This window comes from Mandrillus leucophaeus, unplaced genomic scaffold (assembly GCF_000951045.1).
Source record: "Mandrillus leucophaeus isolate KB7577 unplaced genomic scaffold, Mleu.le_1.0 Scaffold189, whole genome shotgun sequence".
Classification (NCBI taxonomy): Eukaryota; Metazoa; Chordata; class Mammalia; order Primates; family Cercopithecidae; genus Mandrillus; species Mandrillus leucophaeus.
The window spans coordinates 556,355-573,741 of NW_012101909.1; the positions used below are offsets into that span (position 1 = coordinate 556,355).

General features: G+C 43.4%; 1 protein-coding gene across 1 annotated transcript in view; it reads right to left on the reverse strand.

Annotated features, from left to right (window-relative positions):
- Positions 1-12,930, reverse strand: part of RNF165 (ring finger protein 165) — a 27,172-nt gene extending 14,242 nt beyond the window's left edge. The window contains exons 1-2 of the mRNA XM_011978082.1: positions 12,542-12,930; positions 10,678-10,785 (exon numbers count right to left, since the gene is read on the reverse strand). Of these exons, the coding sequence (XP_011833472.1) occupies positions 10,678-10,785; positions 12,542-12,717 (284 nt within the window). The 5' untranslated portion in view covers positions 12,718-12,930. The remainder of the gene's footprint in view (positions 1-10,677; positions 10,786-12,541) is intronic.
- Between the last annotated feature and the right edge of the window lie 4,457 nt (positions 12,931-17,387).

A 17,387-nucleotide genomic window follows, 5' to 3' on the forward strand; every position in this document is an offset into this window, starting at 1 on the left:
TTTTGAGATGGAGTCTTGCTCTGTCACCCAGGCTGGAGTGCAGTGGTGTGATCTCGGCTCACTGCAACCTCCACCTTCTGGGTTCAAGCAATTCTCCTGCCTCAGCCTCCTGAGTACCTGGGACTACAGGCGTGCCACACCACGCCTGGATAACTTTTGTATTTTTAGTAGAGATGGGGGTTTCACCATGTTGGCCAGGCTGGTCTCGATCTCCTAACTTCAAGTGATCCACCCACCTATCTCGGGGTCCCAAAGTGCTGAGATTACAGGCATGAGCCACTGCACCCAGCCAACTCTTCATTTTGAAAACTAGTAAATAAATGAAAAGAAGCCTTTATTTTCTTACTGTATTTCCAGGTAATCAAACATTTGATGAGTGGAAATTTCTGTTTATAAAAGTTTTTCAGCTAATAAATGATTAAGGGATGACTGAATTTTTGTTGAATTTTTGTCACTATTTTGCCTCCCCTAAAGAAATAAAGGATCTAAGCAAAGATCATTGATTGTTGCTAACATCACAAAAGAAGCAACAACCAGACAGTAAGTGCTTTCTGGTGGAAGAATACAATATCACCTATGAAGTATTTTTGCCAAGAAATAAGAGTTGAACCTGAATCTACCGAAGCCTTAATCCTGGTGCCAAGGTCCAGAGAATACAAGAAACTAAGGAACATCTTAAGTGACAACACCAGAATGCAACCAGCAAAATCCAGATAAGAGGAAACTATACGAAAAACAGTCTGATTTCTTCAACAAACACATTGGAGGAGAAAAAAAAAAAAAAAGGATATAGAGGAGAATTAAAGAAATTGCTGCTTCTACTGATGATAGTTTAACAGGAGTTAAATTTACCTTTCCACTTTAAACCCCTAGAAAGCTGAACGGAATATATGAAATCTCTGTTTTCAGACATTATATGACAAGCAATGTAGACTGCTATCAATAGAAGGACAACACATGAGGTGAGCCCTGTAACCTCCCTAGTTTTTTTCATGAAGGCATATTCCAGACCATGAGCAGGGAGAGAACTAAGAAGAGCATGATAATCTTAATGAGTTGAGATTCAGATATCTTATTTCCAGGAGACTGAGGTCTCTGAAAGTTGTGGTGCCATGATTTGGAGAGAGGAGGCAGCTACGCAGAAGGAGAGCCCCAGAAATCTGCACGGAGATCCCCTTGAGTCTTTACTGAATACTAAGATCTGCATACATGGGGTGAAATTTTACCAGGTTGAACAAAGAGCATCCAAGGTATAGTGGGTTCCCAGAGATTAGACAGTGCTGGGAAAGATTCATATTCCAGTCAGCCAGAGCAGAGAGTACTTGGACACACAATAGAGACCCCAGAAGAGCCTTTCGAGACTTATTTATGTGTCTTATTAGGGCAGATCTAGAGTAGTCTCTTCTCTAGGAGTACTCCAGTTCTGCTGGAAGAAGACTTAAAAGTAAGCCTCAAAAGGATGAAACTGAACTACAAGTGCTGCTTACCAGAACGAACCCTAACACTCTAAATGAATAAAACAAACGTAACTACTTAACAGTGTATAATCCACAATTATTCATAAATGATGTTTGTCATTCAATAAAAAATTACTAGACATGCCAAAAAATGATAATATATCCCAGAATCAGGTGAAAAATCAATCCATTGAAACAACTATGAAACAGAAATAACAAGGATGCTAAAATAGCTATTATAATCATATTCAAACATACAAAAGAAAGCATAAAAACAGAGAAAAGTAAAACATATAGAAGAGGACATATTTTAATGATGTCAGTGGAACTTCTAGAGATGAAAAATCCAGTGTCTGAAATGGAAAATTCACTGGGTTAGATTAACAGTAGATTAGACACTACGAAAGAAAAGATTCGTGACTTTAAGACATAACAACAAAAGTAATCCAAAATGAGCCAGGCACAGTGGCTCATGCCTCTAATCCCAGCATTTTGGGAGGCCAAGGCAGGAGGATCACTTTAGCCCAGAAGTTTGAGGCCAGCCTGGGCAACATAGTGGGACACCACGTCTACCAAAAAAAAAAAAGTGTAAGTTAGCTGAGTATAGTGGTGTGTCCTCTGGTCCCAGCTACTCAGGAGGCTGAGGTGGAAGGATCACTTGAGCCCAGGAAGTTGAGGCTACAATGAGCTATGATGCCACTACTGCACTTCTGCCTAGGTGACAGAATGAACTCTTGAATAAGAATAAGAATAAGAATAATCCAAAATGAAGCACACCATCAGAAAAAGACTAAAAAATTAACAGAGTCTCAGTAAAAATATCAAGCAGTCAGCCATATCGGTAAGTAAAGACCCAAAAAGAGAGGATGGAGGGTAGATGACAGAAAAAATATTTTAGGGAAAAAATGGCTGAAATATTTCCAAATTTAATAAAAACTATAAATTCACAGATCCAAAAAGTTCAATAAACTTTAAGCAGGATAACACAAAGAAAACCACTCCAAGGGACATAATAATCTAATTCCTGAAAAATAGTAATAAAGACAGGATCTTAAAAGTAGTGAAAGAACAAAAGACCCATTTGACATAGAAGAACGTAGGTAAGAATGATCGTAGACTTCCCATCGACAACAAAGCAAGTCAGAAGACAAAGGAATGGCATCTTTGCACTGCTGAAGGGAAAAAAACTGCAAACTTAGAAATATATACCTAGCAAAAGTATATTTTTAAATGAGAGTGAAATAAAGACGTTTTCAAAAAGTTGAGAGAGTGCACTGCCAGGAGACTGTTACTACAAGAAATGTTTTAAAAACTTCTTCATACTAAAGAAAACTAACACCAGGCAGAAACTTAGATCTCTACAAAGGAATAAAGAGTGCCAGAAATGATAATTATGTGGGACATATAAAAAATTGTTTTCCTATTAAAAATTGTCTGTAAAGGTTGACAGTTTAAAGCAGAGACTGGCAAACATTTTTCTGTAAAGGATCATAAATAGTAATTATTTGGGGCTTCAAAAGTCATACAGTCTCTGTCACAACTACTCAAGCATCCACTGTAGTGCAAAAGCAGCCATAAACAATAGGTGAACAAATAGATGTGTCTGTGTTCCAATAAAACTTTATTTACAAGAACAGAGAGCAGGCAAGATTTGATTCACAGGCCATAATTTGCCAACCACTGGTTTAAGCAAAAATGATAACAATGTATTTTGGTGATTATGCATACATAGAGATAAAACCTACCAAACGAGTAGCAAAGGATGGGAAGGGGTAATGGAAGTATACTGTCGTAAGAGTTTTGCATTACACACAAAATGGTATAATTCTATTTTAGGGTGTGATATGCTAAATAGGCATATTGTAAACCTAGTGAATTCCCAAAATAAAATAAAATAAAGTGGTATGACTCTTAAACCAATATTTAATATTAAAAATTCTCAACTGATCCAAAAGAAGGCAAAAAACAGACAAAAGTTTTAAAAGAAAAACAATGAAATGACAACAACAACAAAACTGATGGAAGAAAAAGAAAACAAATAGCAAGATGGCAGATTTAATTCCAACCATGTAGACAATTGCATTAAATGCAAATGTTCTAAACACCCCAGTTAACAGACAGAGATTGTCAACTGCAAAACAATCACCAACCACATGCTGTCCATTCAAGATATAAAGATGTAGATACTAGGTTAAAAGTAAAAGGAGGAAAGAGATACACCCTGTAAGCCTTAACTGGAAGAAAGCTGGAATGGCTATGTTAATATCAGACAAGGTAGACTTTGAACCAAGGGATATTACCAAGGATAAGGAAGGATGTTTCATAATGATAAAGGGGTCAATTTGTCTTGAAAAATGACAATCCTTTTAATATCCTAATATATGTAAGTCAAAATAAGTGAAGCAAAAACTGACAGAACTGAAAAAACAAATTCATAATTAGAGTTGTAGACATCCACCCTCCTCCTTTATAATTCATGGAATAATTCATGAAAAAAAAATCAGTAAGAATATAAAAGACCTGAACAATACTATCGACCAACTTGATCTAACCTTAATTTACAGAATACTCCATCCAATAAGAGTAGAATATACGCTTTTTAAAAATACATATAGAACATTTACTAAGATAGAATAAATGCCGGACCATAAAACAAGTCTCAATAAATTTAAAAGGATTAGAATTACACAGAGTATGTTTTCCGATCACATTGGTATTAAATTAGAAATCAACAACAAAAAAAATTTCTGCAAAATCCCAAATTTTCAAAAATTAAATAATAAACTTCTAAATTACCCAGGGTCAAAAAGAATTCACAACACTAATTAGAAAGTTTGTAGTCCTTAAAGAAAAATTCAGTTTTATATGCTTATATTAGAAAAGAAAACCCAAAGTCATGATCTAAGTTTCCACCTTAAGAAGCTAGAGCCCAAAATAAGTAGAAAGGAGGAAATAATAAAATCAAGATCAGAAATCAGTGAAATAAAAAACAAACAATGGGATCAAAGGCTATTTTCTAAAGAGCAGTACAAATGATTAAATTTCTATCTAGATTGATCAAGAACAAAAGAGAGAATATACAAATTGCTCATATGAGGAATGAAAGAGGGAGCATTATAACAGATTGCAGATGTTCAAACGATAAGAATAGCCTTATGCCAGTACATCCAATGAAAAGAGAAAATTTATTGAAAGACAAATTACCAAAATTACCAGATGCAGTGGCACACACCTGTAATCCCAGCTACCTGGGAGGCTGAGGCGGGAGAATCCCTTGGGCCTAGGCATTTAAGACCAGCCTGAAACTGGGCACAGTGGCTCACACCTGTAATCCCAGCACTTTGGGAGGTTGAGGTGGGAGGATCGCTTGAGCCCAGAAGTTCAGGATCAGCCTAGCCAACATAGCAAGACACTGTCTCTACAAAAATTTAAAAAACAAAAAGTTAGCTGGGTACAATGGTGCACACCTGTAGTCCCAGCTACTGGGGAGGCTGAGGCAGGAAGATCGCTTGAGCCCAGGAGATCGAGGCTACAGTGAGCCAAGGTGCACTCCAGCCTGGGTGACAGAGCAAGACCCTGTATCTAAAAATTAATTAATTAGTTAACTAAAAATAATAATACCAATCCTACACAACCTCTTTCAGAAAGTAGATGAGGAAACACTTCCCAAACCATTCAATGAGGCAAGCAGTGCACTGATACAAAAATCAGACAAAGACATTTCAAGGAAAAAAACCCCTATAAACCAATCTCATGAAAAAAGATGTAAAAGTTACTTAACAAAATTTTAGCAATTTGAATCCAGCAAGAGGTAGATTAAATGAGACTTATGTGACATATCAACCAATCACAATGTATAAAACTTATCTGGATCCTGATTGATACAAAGTATAACAGAGAAATTTTAATACTGGCTAGACATTTGATTATAGTAAAAATTGTTATTACATTTCTTTATGTTAATAGTGGTATCAAAGTAAGGATGTGAAAAAGCAGAGTCATTATCTCTCGAGATACTTAGTGAAATATTTACAGATGAAATAATATGATGCCTGGATTTGTTTCCAAATACAGCAGTTTCTCCTTTTCTGTGAGGGATATGTTCCAGGACAGCAGTGGCTGCCTGAAAATGCAGATAATACTAAATCTTATATATTCTATGTTTCTTCCTATACTATATATTCATACCAATGATAAAGCTTAATTTATAAATTAGGCACAGTAAGAGACTAACAACAATAACCAATAACAAAATAGAACAATTACAACAATATACTGCAAAAAACATTATGTGTATATGGTCTCTCTCTCTCTTTTTCAATCTCTCAAAATGCTGTAATATTTTCAGACCATGGTTTACATGGGTAACTGAAACCCTGGAAAGCGAAACCACAGGTAACGGAGATGACTATAACATCAGGGAACAAAGATGAGTAAAACTGGCCATGAGATCTGGGCGCGGTGGCTCACGCCTGTAATCCCAGCACTTTGGGAGGCTGAGGCAGGCAGATCATGAAGTCAAGAGATCGAGATCATCCTGGCCAACATGGTGAAACCCTGTGTCTACTAAAAATACAAAAATTAGCTGGGTGTGGTGGCGCACACTCAGTCGGAAGACTGAGGCAGGAGAATTGCTTGAACCCGGGAAGCAGAGGTTACAGTGAACCAAGATCGCACCACTGCACTCCAGCCTGGTGGCACAGAGTGAGACTCTGTCTTAAAAAAAAAAAAAAAAAAAACCTGGCCATGAGTTGATGTCAAAGCTGGATGACATATGTGTGTGAATTCATTATACTATTCTCTTATTTTTTTATTGTTTGATATTTTCTATAATAAAAAGGGTTTTTTTAATTAAGAAGTTTCTCTATTGTGCAAAGGTAACATCCACTAACTCCAAATTTTATCTCTATGGGCACCAACTTCAGAAATACCAAACACATTCATGGAAACTTGTGGCATTTATTAGAGAAAATATGCTGCGAGCAGTCATTTCTTGCAGTGTGCTGTGTACATTGAAGTGGTCCCTGGTAATTAGGACACAGCTTCCCTTTGGGAAAGTGCAGCTAGGCCCTAAAAGCGCCGTTGAGAGGAATGCCAGGGCCTCAGAAGGTTCAATCTCAGATCCTACAGGAGCGAGATGGCAGGAGGCATGGGACTCCGAGACTTCCCCTCCTCATCTTGCCGCGAGCAGGCCCTGACCACTAACTTTCTATGCTTCCACTGTGCCTGCTGCTACTGAGCCTGGATCCCACACAGCCTGGGTTTGGCTACACATTGCCCTGCAATGTAATCTGAGATAGTTCTAAGGGAAAAACCCAACAAAGCCATCAGCCTTCAAGGGAGTCTGATCCCTGTTCCCTGGGTTACGCTCATGAGCGTATGAGCCCTGGAGAGCTGGCAGGAGCTCTCTGATGGTCTCTGATGGTCCCTGGCATCTGGCCCCATCCTCCTCTTTGCACATCCCAGGTCTAGCTGCTATGGGCAGGAAGGACTGCCAGTCACTCTCACAGGCTCCACGCACACCACAGCCTGAACAGCAGCAGCTGTCAGAAGACCCAGGTCCTTGTCCCAGGCCCATCCCTTCTTAGCTGTGAGACCCTCTGTAGCTAATTCACCTCTTTGAGTCTCATCTCTAAGATGATGATAACAGTAGCTCCTCATGGTAATGCTGGAGCATCAAATGAGAAAATGCAGGTAAAAGTTCTTTGTAGAGCACTATAAAGATGCAAAGAGCCATTATCAGGCCGAATCCCTGGAACAACTCATGATGAGCCCGTCACTTGGGACATGAGCTAAACTCTTGGAGCCAGTTGGATGCAAACTTAGAAATCCACTAGGCCAGCCCTCCATCTGAGGCCTGCAGTAGGACAGTGCCTTATTCACAGACCTTGGCTGGCCAGTTGGGACCATCAGGGTTTCACACCCTTGCCTGGGCTCATTCCATTGCACTGCCTCACATGGCAGAAGCTCTGATTTTTAGCATTTACCCAGAAGTCTCAGGGAACCCAACAAATTCAAAACAAATGTTCAAGGAATTCTACCAAAGCAAAGTCCCGAGGAACTTGGAACCCAGTCACCCCAATCCCAAGAATGCTAACTGTAAAAGCAAGAGGCACTTGCCCCTCAAATGGGTGGGATGGTCTGCCCTGGGTGGGCCTGGGTGGGCTCTCATGATGCCCCTCTTATCATCTCATCAGAAATTCCTTCCTGGACCCAGGCTACCCCAACAGGGGATGTGGTTCCTCGAACCCTAAAGAAGTCTGGACCAGGACCTGCCTCAAAGAGAAATTAGCCCCTAAAGCAGCAGTGTCTCCAGCCTTTGCTGTTGCCACCAGCCTGTAAGAGCTTGCTAAGTTTCTAAATGGGTTGCAGGAATATCCCACAGACCTAAAGCCACAGGGTTAACCCAGAACTGTGTTTTGGAGATTTCTTGTGCCAATGTATCATTTTTGGCCTTTGTATCTCAACATCACACTGAACTTTATTCTCCACTTTCAATGTTCTTGAACATGGTGTGGTCTGGTTGCTGTGCAGACCCAAAGTTCTTCCTAGAATTTGGCACCACGAGTGCCAGCACCATCCTATGGGTGACTCCAGGCTCAGGGAGCTTTGGGGGCTTTGCTGAGGCAAAGTTGCCTGGAGGGGAAAGGACAATTAGAGGTGCTCACCCTCCACCCACTCTCTGCCCAGAGGTCCCAGGTACTTACAGACCTCGGCCTGGGCAGGGCTACAGCTGTGGCGCAGCAGGGTACAGTCCACACTGGGGAGCAGAGTTAGAACTGAGAAGTCAGGACTGAGTCCAAGAAGGAGCGTGAAAAGGATGGAGGCACTGGGTTGTGACTCAAAGTCAGGATAAAGTTATTAGGCATGGGCGAGAAAGAGAGGGGTTTGGGATGTATCCCCCAAGGCCTGCTGCTTCCACACACTCTCAGGCCGGGCTTCCCAGCTGAGAGAAGCTGCTTGGGTTGGGTTAAGATATCCCAAAGTAGGAAAAAAGGCCAGGGTAACCTCAGGGGCTGGACGACCTTGGGGATGGACATGGGCTTGCAGCCTAGTTTCTGGAATGACCTAGGGCAGAAGTCAGTGGTCTCTGATGGTTCTCTAAAGGGGATGGGGGATGCAACAGACACACTCTCCCGGCCCTCAGGGGCTCCTTGCAGAGGGTGAGAGTAGAGATATAATGCATTTCCTGTCATCCAATTACCAGGCTGCCTATCTCCTGGCAGAAGCAGCTCTCTAGAAAAGTGGACTGGGATGCAGTTAGCACAATCAATCACAAAACCCCTCGGCGCCACTAGGCTGGCCCCCCACTGGAGCAGAGCTAATTATAAGGGAGGAGAATCAGCATCCTACTTGGGCAGTGGGAACAGAACAGGCAGAAAGAGCCCAAGGGTGGACCAGACGGGCCTCCAGGCAGGGCCTCCCAGCATCCCCTGCTAGGGCAGGGACCAGCCTCCCAGAGCCTCCTTCTTTCTGTTTCTCCAGGTGGGTAGGAGCCAGGAATGCAGACTGGTTTAAATAAGAAAGATAAGGAGGTTTGGCTCTGTAAAGAAAGCTGAGGACAGGGCCAGCACCTGCACTGCTCCTCCTGCCATCTCCCCAGGATGAGTCCCACCTATGTCACCTGTTCTGTCCCACTTGTCTGTAGGCCCCCGTGCATGTTCCAATCACTCAGCCATATGCAAGGGCCCTGAATGCTCCATGTGTGCTGAATTGAATTAAATGAAATTGACTTGACTGCTGAGGGACAGAATTCAATCCAAACTGCAATTAAATCTTCCTAATTTGAATCTGCTAATTGGAAAAGGCTGGGCAGAAGTTGGCTGCAGTGCAATCTATCTTTTATGGAATTGTTCAATTTAACGGAAAGTGTACCTGAGAATGAGCAAAGGGCTGAAGAAAATGGAACATGTGAAAGCCACGATTTCCTGCACCTAGAAGCACCCTTAGCATTCAATTGACTGGAACTGTTCTCTGGAATCATTCCTGGCTGTGCATGGGAAGGGCTCCCAAAGCAACCCTGGACTAAGCCTGACAAATGGCTAAAAAATGACACAACGGCACATCAATCTTTAAGATAATTCATGCTTTTCCATTGATAGATTATTTTACACTCTAAAACAAAACAAAACAAAAAACATTTTTGACCTAAAAGTTGCAAGAACAGCATAAAGAATTCCTGTATACCCTTCACCCAGATTCCCCAAATGTCACCATTTTACTGCATTTCTATTTCCTTCTCTCTCTGTCTCCCTTTCTCTCTCCCCCCAATGTATATAACATACTTACACACACACACACACACACACACACACACACACACATATCCACGCACAATCCTCTGTGAAGATAGATGATAGATTAGATTTTTTTTTCCCTGAACTCTTTGCAGGCATGATGCCTTTTACCTTTAAATATTCAGTGAACTGCACATCTTTTTAAGTTTTCAAGGGTTCCGATCCAACTCTAGTTAATATCGGCTCTCTTCTGAGCTAGAACCAGAGTTGGGTGGGACCCAGGATCCAAAACCAAGCGACCCTGCATCTCGGGACAACAAAGACGTCTGTCCTGAGTGAGGGAAATTATGGGCAGGTCTCTCAGGGGCCCACTATCTGCAAAGACTCAGCAACAACACCACCCTCAACCTCTCTCCCCAGCTCCCCTCCTCAGTCCTGACCTCTGACCTGGCTGGCTTTGTCTCCATCCTTCAAGATGCAGCGTAAGCCTGTGTTTACACAGCCACCCTACCCAGCACTGCCTTGCTGGCATACCCTGGCACTTCTCTGTGGATCCCTTGAGACACACCTCCTCCAGGAAGACTTCCTGACCACCCAGTTCCTCGGAATTCTCCTTTCTGCTCTCCCCCAAGGGACCACTGGTTCATATCCCTCATTGAGCCTGGGAAATGTTTTCTATCCCTGTCCCCCCTCCCCCACTGCAGGACCATGAACACTGACTCCTATGCTGAACACTGAGTCCATAATAGCACCCAGTAACATCTAAGCTAATTGCTAGAACCAGGCCTATGTGGGACCATCTGGCCCAGAGGGTGGCTGGGAGCAGAGGCAAAGGCTGGGGCCTGAGAACTAGGCCTCCTGCACCACTCAAAGTGAATGAAAACAGAAACTCCATGGACCTGGCAAGACCTCCCTCCTCCCTCCTCCCTCCTCCCTCCTTCCTCCCTTCCTCCCTGCCTCCCCCAGGGGCCCTGAAGACTCACCAGTCAGTGCCCTCAGCCAAATACCTGGGCTGAGGTGTCTGCAGTTGGCCGAAGTCGAAGCTGGGGTGGAGGCGGTGGGGGTGGACAGATACACGCTCCTGACTCCGCCTGCACCAGAGGGGATGGAGAGCCCTGGCGTCAGGGGCTACCCAGGCCACTAGTTCTCAGGAGCTCTGAGAAACCCTCAGGTTGCCCCACTCTTGCAGCCCCGCTCAGCACCCACAGTCTAGCAAGCACTGAGCTTCACCACTCTTGGCAAACTCCAAGGAAGCTTCCCAGATGAACAGCAGGCTGCACCTCAGGAACTCTGGCTGTCTCCAGGCTGCCCGCTGTGTGGAGGTCTCTCCCTTGGTGTGTCTGCGGCAGACTACCTGCCTCCACCCACGCTCTCTGCCTCTTCGCCCTTCTCCTTTTCACTGTCCTTGGTGGGCCATCTTCAAGACACACAGACTTGCCTCCTGCAGGCTCGATGCACCCCTCTACTCCCATGATGCTCTTCTCCTCTCCTCAACCCTTTTTCAACACTCTTCCCAGCTTTCATGGCACAGGTCAAAGCCTTCCTCCTCCAGGAAGGCCTCCTTGAACATCCCAGATCATGGTGACCTCTTCTCCTTCTGATCTCCTACAACACTCACCTTCTATCTCAAGCATCCTAGGGCCTTAGAGATGATCTAGTCCAGCATTTCTCAAAGTGTGCTCCGAGCATCCTTGGGAGTCCCTGCAACCCTTTCAGGTGGTTCAAGAGGTCAAAACTATTTTCCTAATAATACTATGAGGCTATTTGCCTTTTCACTCTCATTCTGTCACAAATGAACAGAGAAGTTTTGCAGAAACTACATGACACAGATTCTGCAAGATTGAATGCAGAAGCAGACAAAAGAACACAGCTGCCTTCTATTAAGCCACACATTAAAGAGATTTGCAAATATGTTTTTAAAAAGTCATTCTTCTCACTAAATTTATATATAGTGGTTATTTTTCATAAAAATATATTATTATATTTAAAATAGATATATAATATAACATATATAAAATATAACATGAATTTGTTATTTTTAAGAGAATTAATAAATATTTAAAACTTTTTAGTTTTCATTTTTAATATGGTAAACATCAGTAGTCAAAACCCACATAAACAGAAGCTCTTTGTAGTCTTCATTAATTTGCAAGAGTGGAAAAGAGTCCTGAGACCAAAAAGTTTGAGATCCACTGACTATCCAACTCTTTCTCCCGACAGTTGGGACTCAGAGAGGCACAGTGACTCACCCAGGGCCCCACAGCTACTCTAGACCTATTTGATGAGGATTGTCTAATTTGACTCCCTGCTTGTTTCCTAGGTATTAATATGTAGCCAGACTCTATCTAGACCGTGGGTTCTTGAGAGCTCTTGCGGGCGGGAACCAGCCATTCCTGGAACCAGTCATTTCCTTTTGGTACTCTTTAGGGTTCTTGGGTGTTAGAACCAGGCAGTCATAAAGCTGGAGGGGACATGAGCGGTTCCCTAGACAAATTTCCTCCCACACCATGCAGGCGTCCACTGTGAGGATCATGGACCACCAGTTACCCAGTCCCCGACCCTGCACCTGGGTGACGCAATGGGGACACACACTGGCTTCTGAGGGAGCCCATGTCAGGTCAGGACAGTGCTCACTGCCTGAAATGAACGCCTCTGAAACAACCGCTACTTCCTACAGAGACCCACTTGGTGACTGTCAGCCAAACCAGGGAGAGAAGCCGGGAGTCCAGCAGCCTGTAGCCCCGCCCCCGTCTCTGCCACACCGGGCCACGCCCACGCCCTCGCCCTGGCCCTGCCCTCTCACCCAGCCCCACCCGGGTCCCCACCTCCGCCCCAGGCAGCACCAACCTGGGGTGCGAGACGAGCCTGCGGTGCTGGGCTTCCAGGAGCTGCTGCTGCAGGAGGTATTGCTGGTGCAGGGCCTGAGGTAGGAAGGAGGGACCTGTGACGTCCTGGAACTGCAGGGTGGGCAGCGGGGTCAGCGACTGGTGCAGGGCGCCGCTGTGCTGGTGGGCCGGGGCCATGTGGGCGCTGAGGCCTGGCTGCGACTGCACGGGGTGGGCCAGCGGGAAGTCGGGAGCGAGCTGCTGCGGCTGCGGGGGGCCCAGGTGGAAGTGGCGGCAGGAGGTAGCGTGAGGATGCTGAGACCTTTGAAAGGGGGCACCTGGAAGGCAAGTACAGAGACATCTCCATGATGACCAGCACGATCAGCCACCACACTGACTCTTGTGCCCACCAGGGGCAGCCTGGGGCTGGTGAAGCTCTAGACCTGCATTAGGACACAGCAGGGTCATCACTGTTAGAGGCATGTGGTCATCTTTAACCCAGCCAGGTAAAGGCTGTGTGTGTGTACCTGTTGGAGGGGGGAAGTGTGTCTTTAATGAATACATAAGCATCCTTTTTATAATTAACGTACTTGTTTAGAAGTTTTAAGGTTCCTAAAGCTTGGCCTTTTTAATTAGACTCCTATGCAAGCTCATTGACCCTACTGCCTTTTTAAAGATGCCACATGGAGAAAAGTTAGTCCAGCTTAGCCAAGCTCTGAACTTCACTGAAGCCTGGCCAGCCAGGACTCAATCCATATGGAGCCCTAATTCCCAGAGAAAAAACAACCAGAAGTTGCTTTGCATACAGTTTTAAGGAAAGAAAAGACTCAGATCACACGAAAGAGTTTTTTTTTTATTTAAGTAATAGTTAAATAATTTATTATAACATTGTCATTTATTTAAAAGCACATGTGTCCAGGTATAAGCTGGGTTCAGGCTACATTCAATATGAGCTCTAGTCCTTTTCTAAATAAAATTGAGCCTGATGACAAGAAAGCCTTACAAATTCTCAGCGAAAATCCAGCTGTAGGTGGCAAAGAAGGCCTTTAATGAGGCCAAGAAGTAGACCCGGCATTTCAGAAAGATTTACAAAAAACTTCCTGCTAACCATGGCAGATTCAGTACATGTCTGCTCCTCCTAATACCCACTAAAATGAGAACAAAGGAATAAAGAGACAATAAACAGACAAGGACAGAGAACAGGAGAGGTGACATCAGCAGGCAAGAGATGTCAACAAATTTTTGGAAGAAAAAGAAAGCAGATGGAGGAATTAGCAGAGTTGAGAAATTGAAGACCAAGCACCTACCAACGGAGTGGTCAAGAAGAAATGGACAAGTCTTGCCGCACAGTGCCGGAAGGGTCAGGAATTGGAGGCAGTGGCTACTTTGGAAGGCAGGAGAAAGGGCAGAACTGAGAACAGGGAGACTGATTGCAATCTGTGTAAGGAGCAGTTCTCCCCAGGGCGCCTCCCCGTTCTCATGCAGGGCAGTGAATTTCCTTCCCAGAGAGGCTCCAGTAGGAGTGGGGATTGACCCGAGGCAGAGGAGGGGAGGGGTGCAGCACCATGCTAACAAACACAGCAGAATTAAGTGAAAGTCTGTATATGAAATTTGGAATCCCTGTCTTCTTCCACTACTTGGTGCAAAAAACACTGTTACCCAAGCGTGTGCCCCTCCCCTGCACCCTCCACAGCCCCAGGGTGAAACTGGGGGATGCTTCTCTAAAGAAAATCATTGGTCCCAGGAAGAGCTCTGCAGATACCTCTGGTTGAGAGCACCCCAGTTAAATCACTGGGTCCCCAACTGGCCACTCTATAATGAAGCCCATTCATTGAAAAGTCCATTCTCACCCTCAAGGCACACAGGCATTCTAGACAGCTTTAGTGACCTACTGTTTGGCATGAACAGATAGCCTAAGAGTGATCGGCCTTTTAATTACAAAGTGAAAAGAGAAAGAGAACCTACCAAATTTTTAAAAATGAACTCAGAGTATCATGTCCTTTGCAGGGACATGGATGAAACTGGAAACCATCATTCTCAGCAAACCAACACAGGAACAGAAAACCAAACACCACATATTCTCACTCATAAATGGGAGTTGAACAATGAGAACACATGGACACAGGGAGGGGAACATCACACACCGGGGCCTGTTGAGGGGTAGAGGACAAGAGGAGGGAGAGCATTAGGAGAAATACCTAATGTAGATGATGGATTGATGGGTGCAGCAAACCACCATGGCACGTGTATACCTATGTAACAAACCTGCACGTTCTGCACATGTATCCCAGAACTTAAAGTATAATTTTTTAAAAATGAACTAGAGGAACAGAGTTAATGCAAGGGCTAGAAAAAAATATTAACTTCAAAACAATATAATCCATACACTCAGGAAAATAAGATGTTGGATCCATGCAACAACAAGAAGCTCTTGTAGAAGGATCAATGAGAAAGCGAGAAAAAGATCTCTTGGAAATTAGAAATGTATGAGATGAAATAAAATTCAACAGGGCAACTGGAAGACAAAGCTGAGGACTCTAAGAAACCAGAATGAGAAGACAAAGAAGTGGGGAATGGGAGGAAAAAAGATGCAAACGTTGAAGGAACCAGTCAGAAATTCCACATTTCACTAGAAAGAGATAAAGAATGGAGGAAATGATAGGGAGACAATTAGGAAAAAAATTACGAAGCCTGTTTCCTAGAACTGAAAGTCTGCATTCCTGGATAGAAAAGGGCCTCTGAGTGCCCAGCAAAATAGATGGGGGAAAGAACCCACCCGAAAGACATCTCCCCATGAAGTATCCAAACAACGGGAGCAAAGAGGTGGTTCTGAAGCCTTCCAGAGAAAGATCACACAGGTCCCATGAAGGTCAGAAATCAGAATAGCTTGAGATTTTTCAAGAATGAATGAATCCAGAAGCTTGAAAACAATAGAGCAGCTGCCTTCAAGGTATTGAGGGGGAAGGATGATTTCCAATCTAGAATTATCTGCCCAGCCAAACCATTAATCAAGTATGAGAATAGAATAAAGCCATTTTCAAACATATATAAGCTAAAAAAAAATTAAGCTTCTCAACACTCCTTCTCAAAAAGGTACTAACATAAACCAAGAAAGAGGAACAACAAAACAGGGCTGCACTCGACAGAGGTGGAAGGCTTCCCAAGCACACAGCTGCGCAGGGACCTCTGCAGCCATTCCACAGGGGAATAGGAGGGACTCTGGGAGGGGATCTGGAGGAGAGGAGAGGGGACTGGAAACAATGCGACTGCTGACAAATATGGCCACAGGAAAATAGTATTACTGCACAGTGGCTCACACCCATAATCCCAACACTTTGGGATTACTTAGGAGGCTGAGGCGGGAGGACCAGTTGAGGTCAGGGGTTCAAGACCAGCCTGGACAAGATAGCAAGACCCCATCTCAATTAAAAAAAAAAAAAAGGAAAAAAAGAGTATTTTAAAAAATAGTATTTGAAGGAATTTTACAATGTGATAGAGAATTTAGTAAGAATTTGTAAAAATACTATAGAAAACAAAACAATCAAAAGAAAATGAGGCAATTCTTATGACCAGGAAAAGAAAAAGTTGTGTAAGAAAGTGTAACTACCTGTATGATGTTATACTTGGCTCAACAGTAAACAACATTTCTATATTAACAATAAAACAAATAATAAGCTATATTAGAACAGAAAAAGACATTTCTTCCACAATATGAATAACATAGGCAATATTAGAAATTTAAAAATCGACAAACAGAAATCTAATCTTTGGTTGTAAATTTGATTGGTAATTTATGTCCTTTAGGAAAGAAATGCCTGCAGAAGAGTTAAAAGTGAGCTGCAGTTGAGGGATTTTGCCTCTGGTGTGGAGGGCAAAGGGCAGACTGAAGCTGCTTGACTCAATCTGTCTTATACTAGTCTATTCAGCCTTGTAGATTATGTGCATGCCACTGATCAATTTTTTAAAATAAATCTTTGCGAAAAGAAATGAAAATCCAAAGAATTTCTGCTTGACTGCAAGTGAGCCAGAAAAGAATTATCTAGAACTTTAATTCCCACAAGCATTTCCATAAATAGGGCCTCTCTGCCTTATAGATTCTGGCTTTGCTGAGTCCGGGAGCTGCAGCAAGAGCAAGCGGCGCCAGGCCCCCTTCCCCTCATTCCGTGGTCTACCATCACACAGGACAAAGGGAAGGAGACTGCCAGTGTGACAGAGGGAAGGGGGGCAAGAAAAGGGAGGACTGCAGAGGGATAAAGAAGAGAAGTAGAAGAAAAGCATGACTATAAAGGAAAAGAATGGGGTGAAAATGGGTATTGTCAAGACTCTCATCCAGCACTGTCCAACGGAATTATAATGTGGGCCACGTAGGGAATTTTACATTTCCTAGTAGTCACCTTTTAAAAAGTAAAAAGAAACAGTTGAAATGAATTTGAATAATATATGTTTCTGTAATTCATCATATCCGAAATGTTATTTCAATATGTATTCTATGTAAAACATTATTTAGCTTTTTTACGTTCTTTTCTTTTCATACTATGTCTTCAAAATCTGGTGGCTATTTTGTAGTTACAACACATGTCAGTTCGCCCTAGCCTCATTCCAAGTGCCCAGTAGCAACTGGAGGTGAGTCACTTTCATTTTGGACAGTGCAACTCTGTAGGAAAAAAGCCAGCTCCGTACACAGAGCAAAGCACTTCAGCCAAGTTTCCTAACTGATAGAGTGGAGCAGCGACCACTGCTTACTGGTGAAATCCAAACCCCTTGGCCTGGTTTTGTTTGTTTTTGTTTTTGTTTGAGATGGAGTCTCGCTCTGTCACCAGGCTGAAGAGCAGTGGCACGATCTCAGCTCACTGCAATCTCCGCCTCCC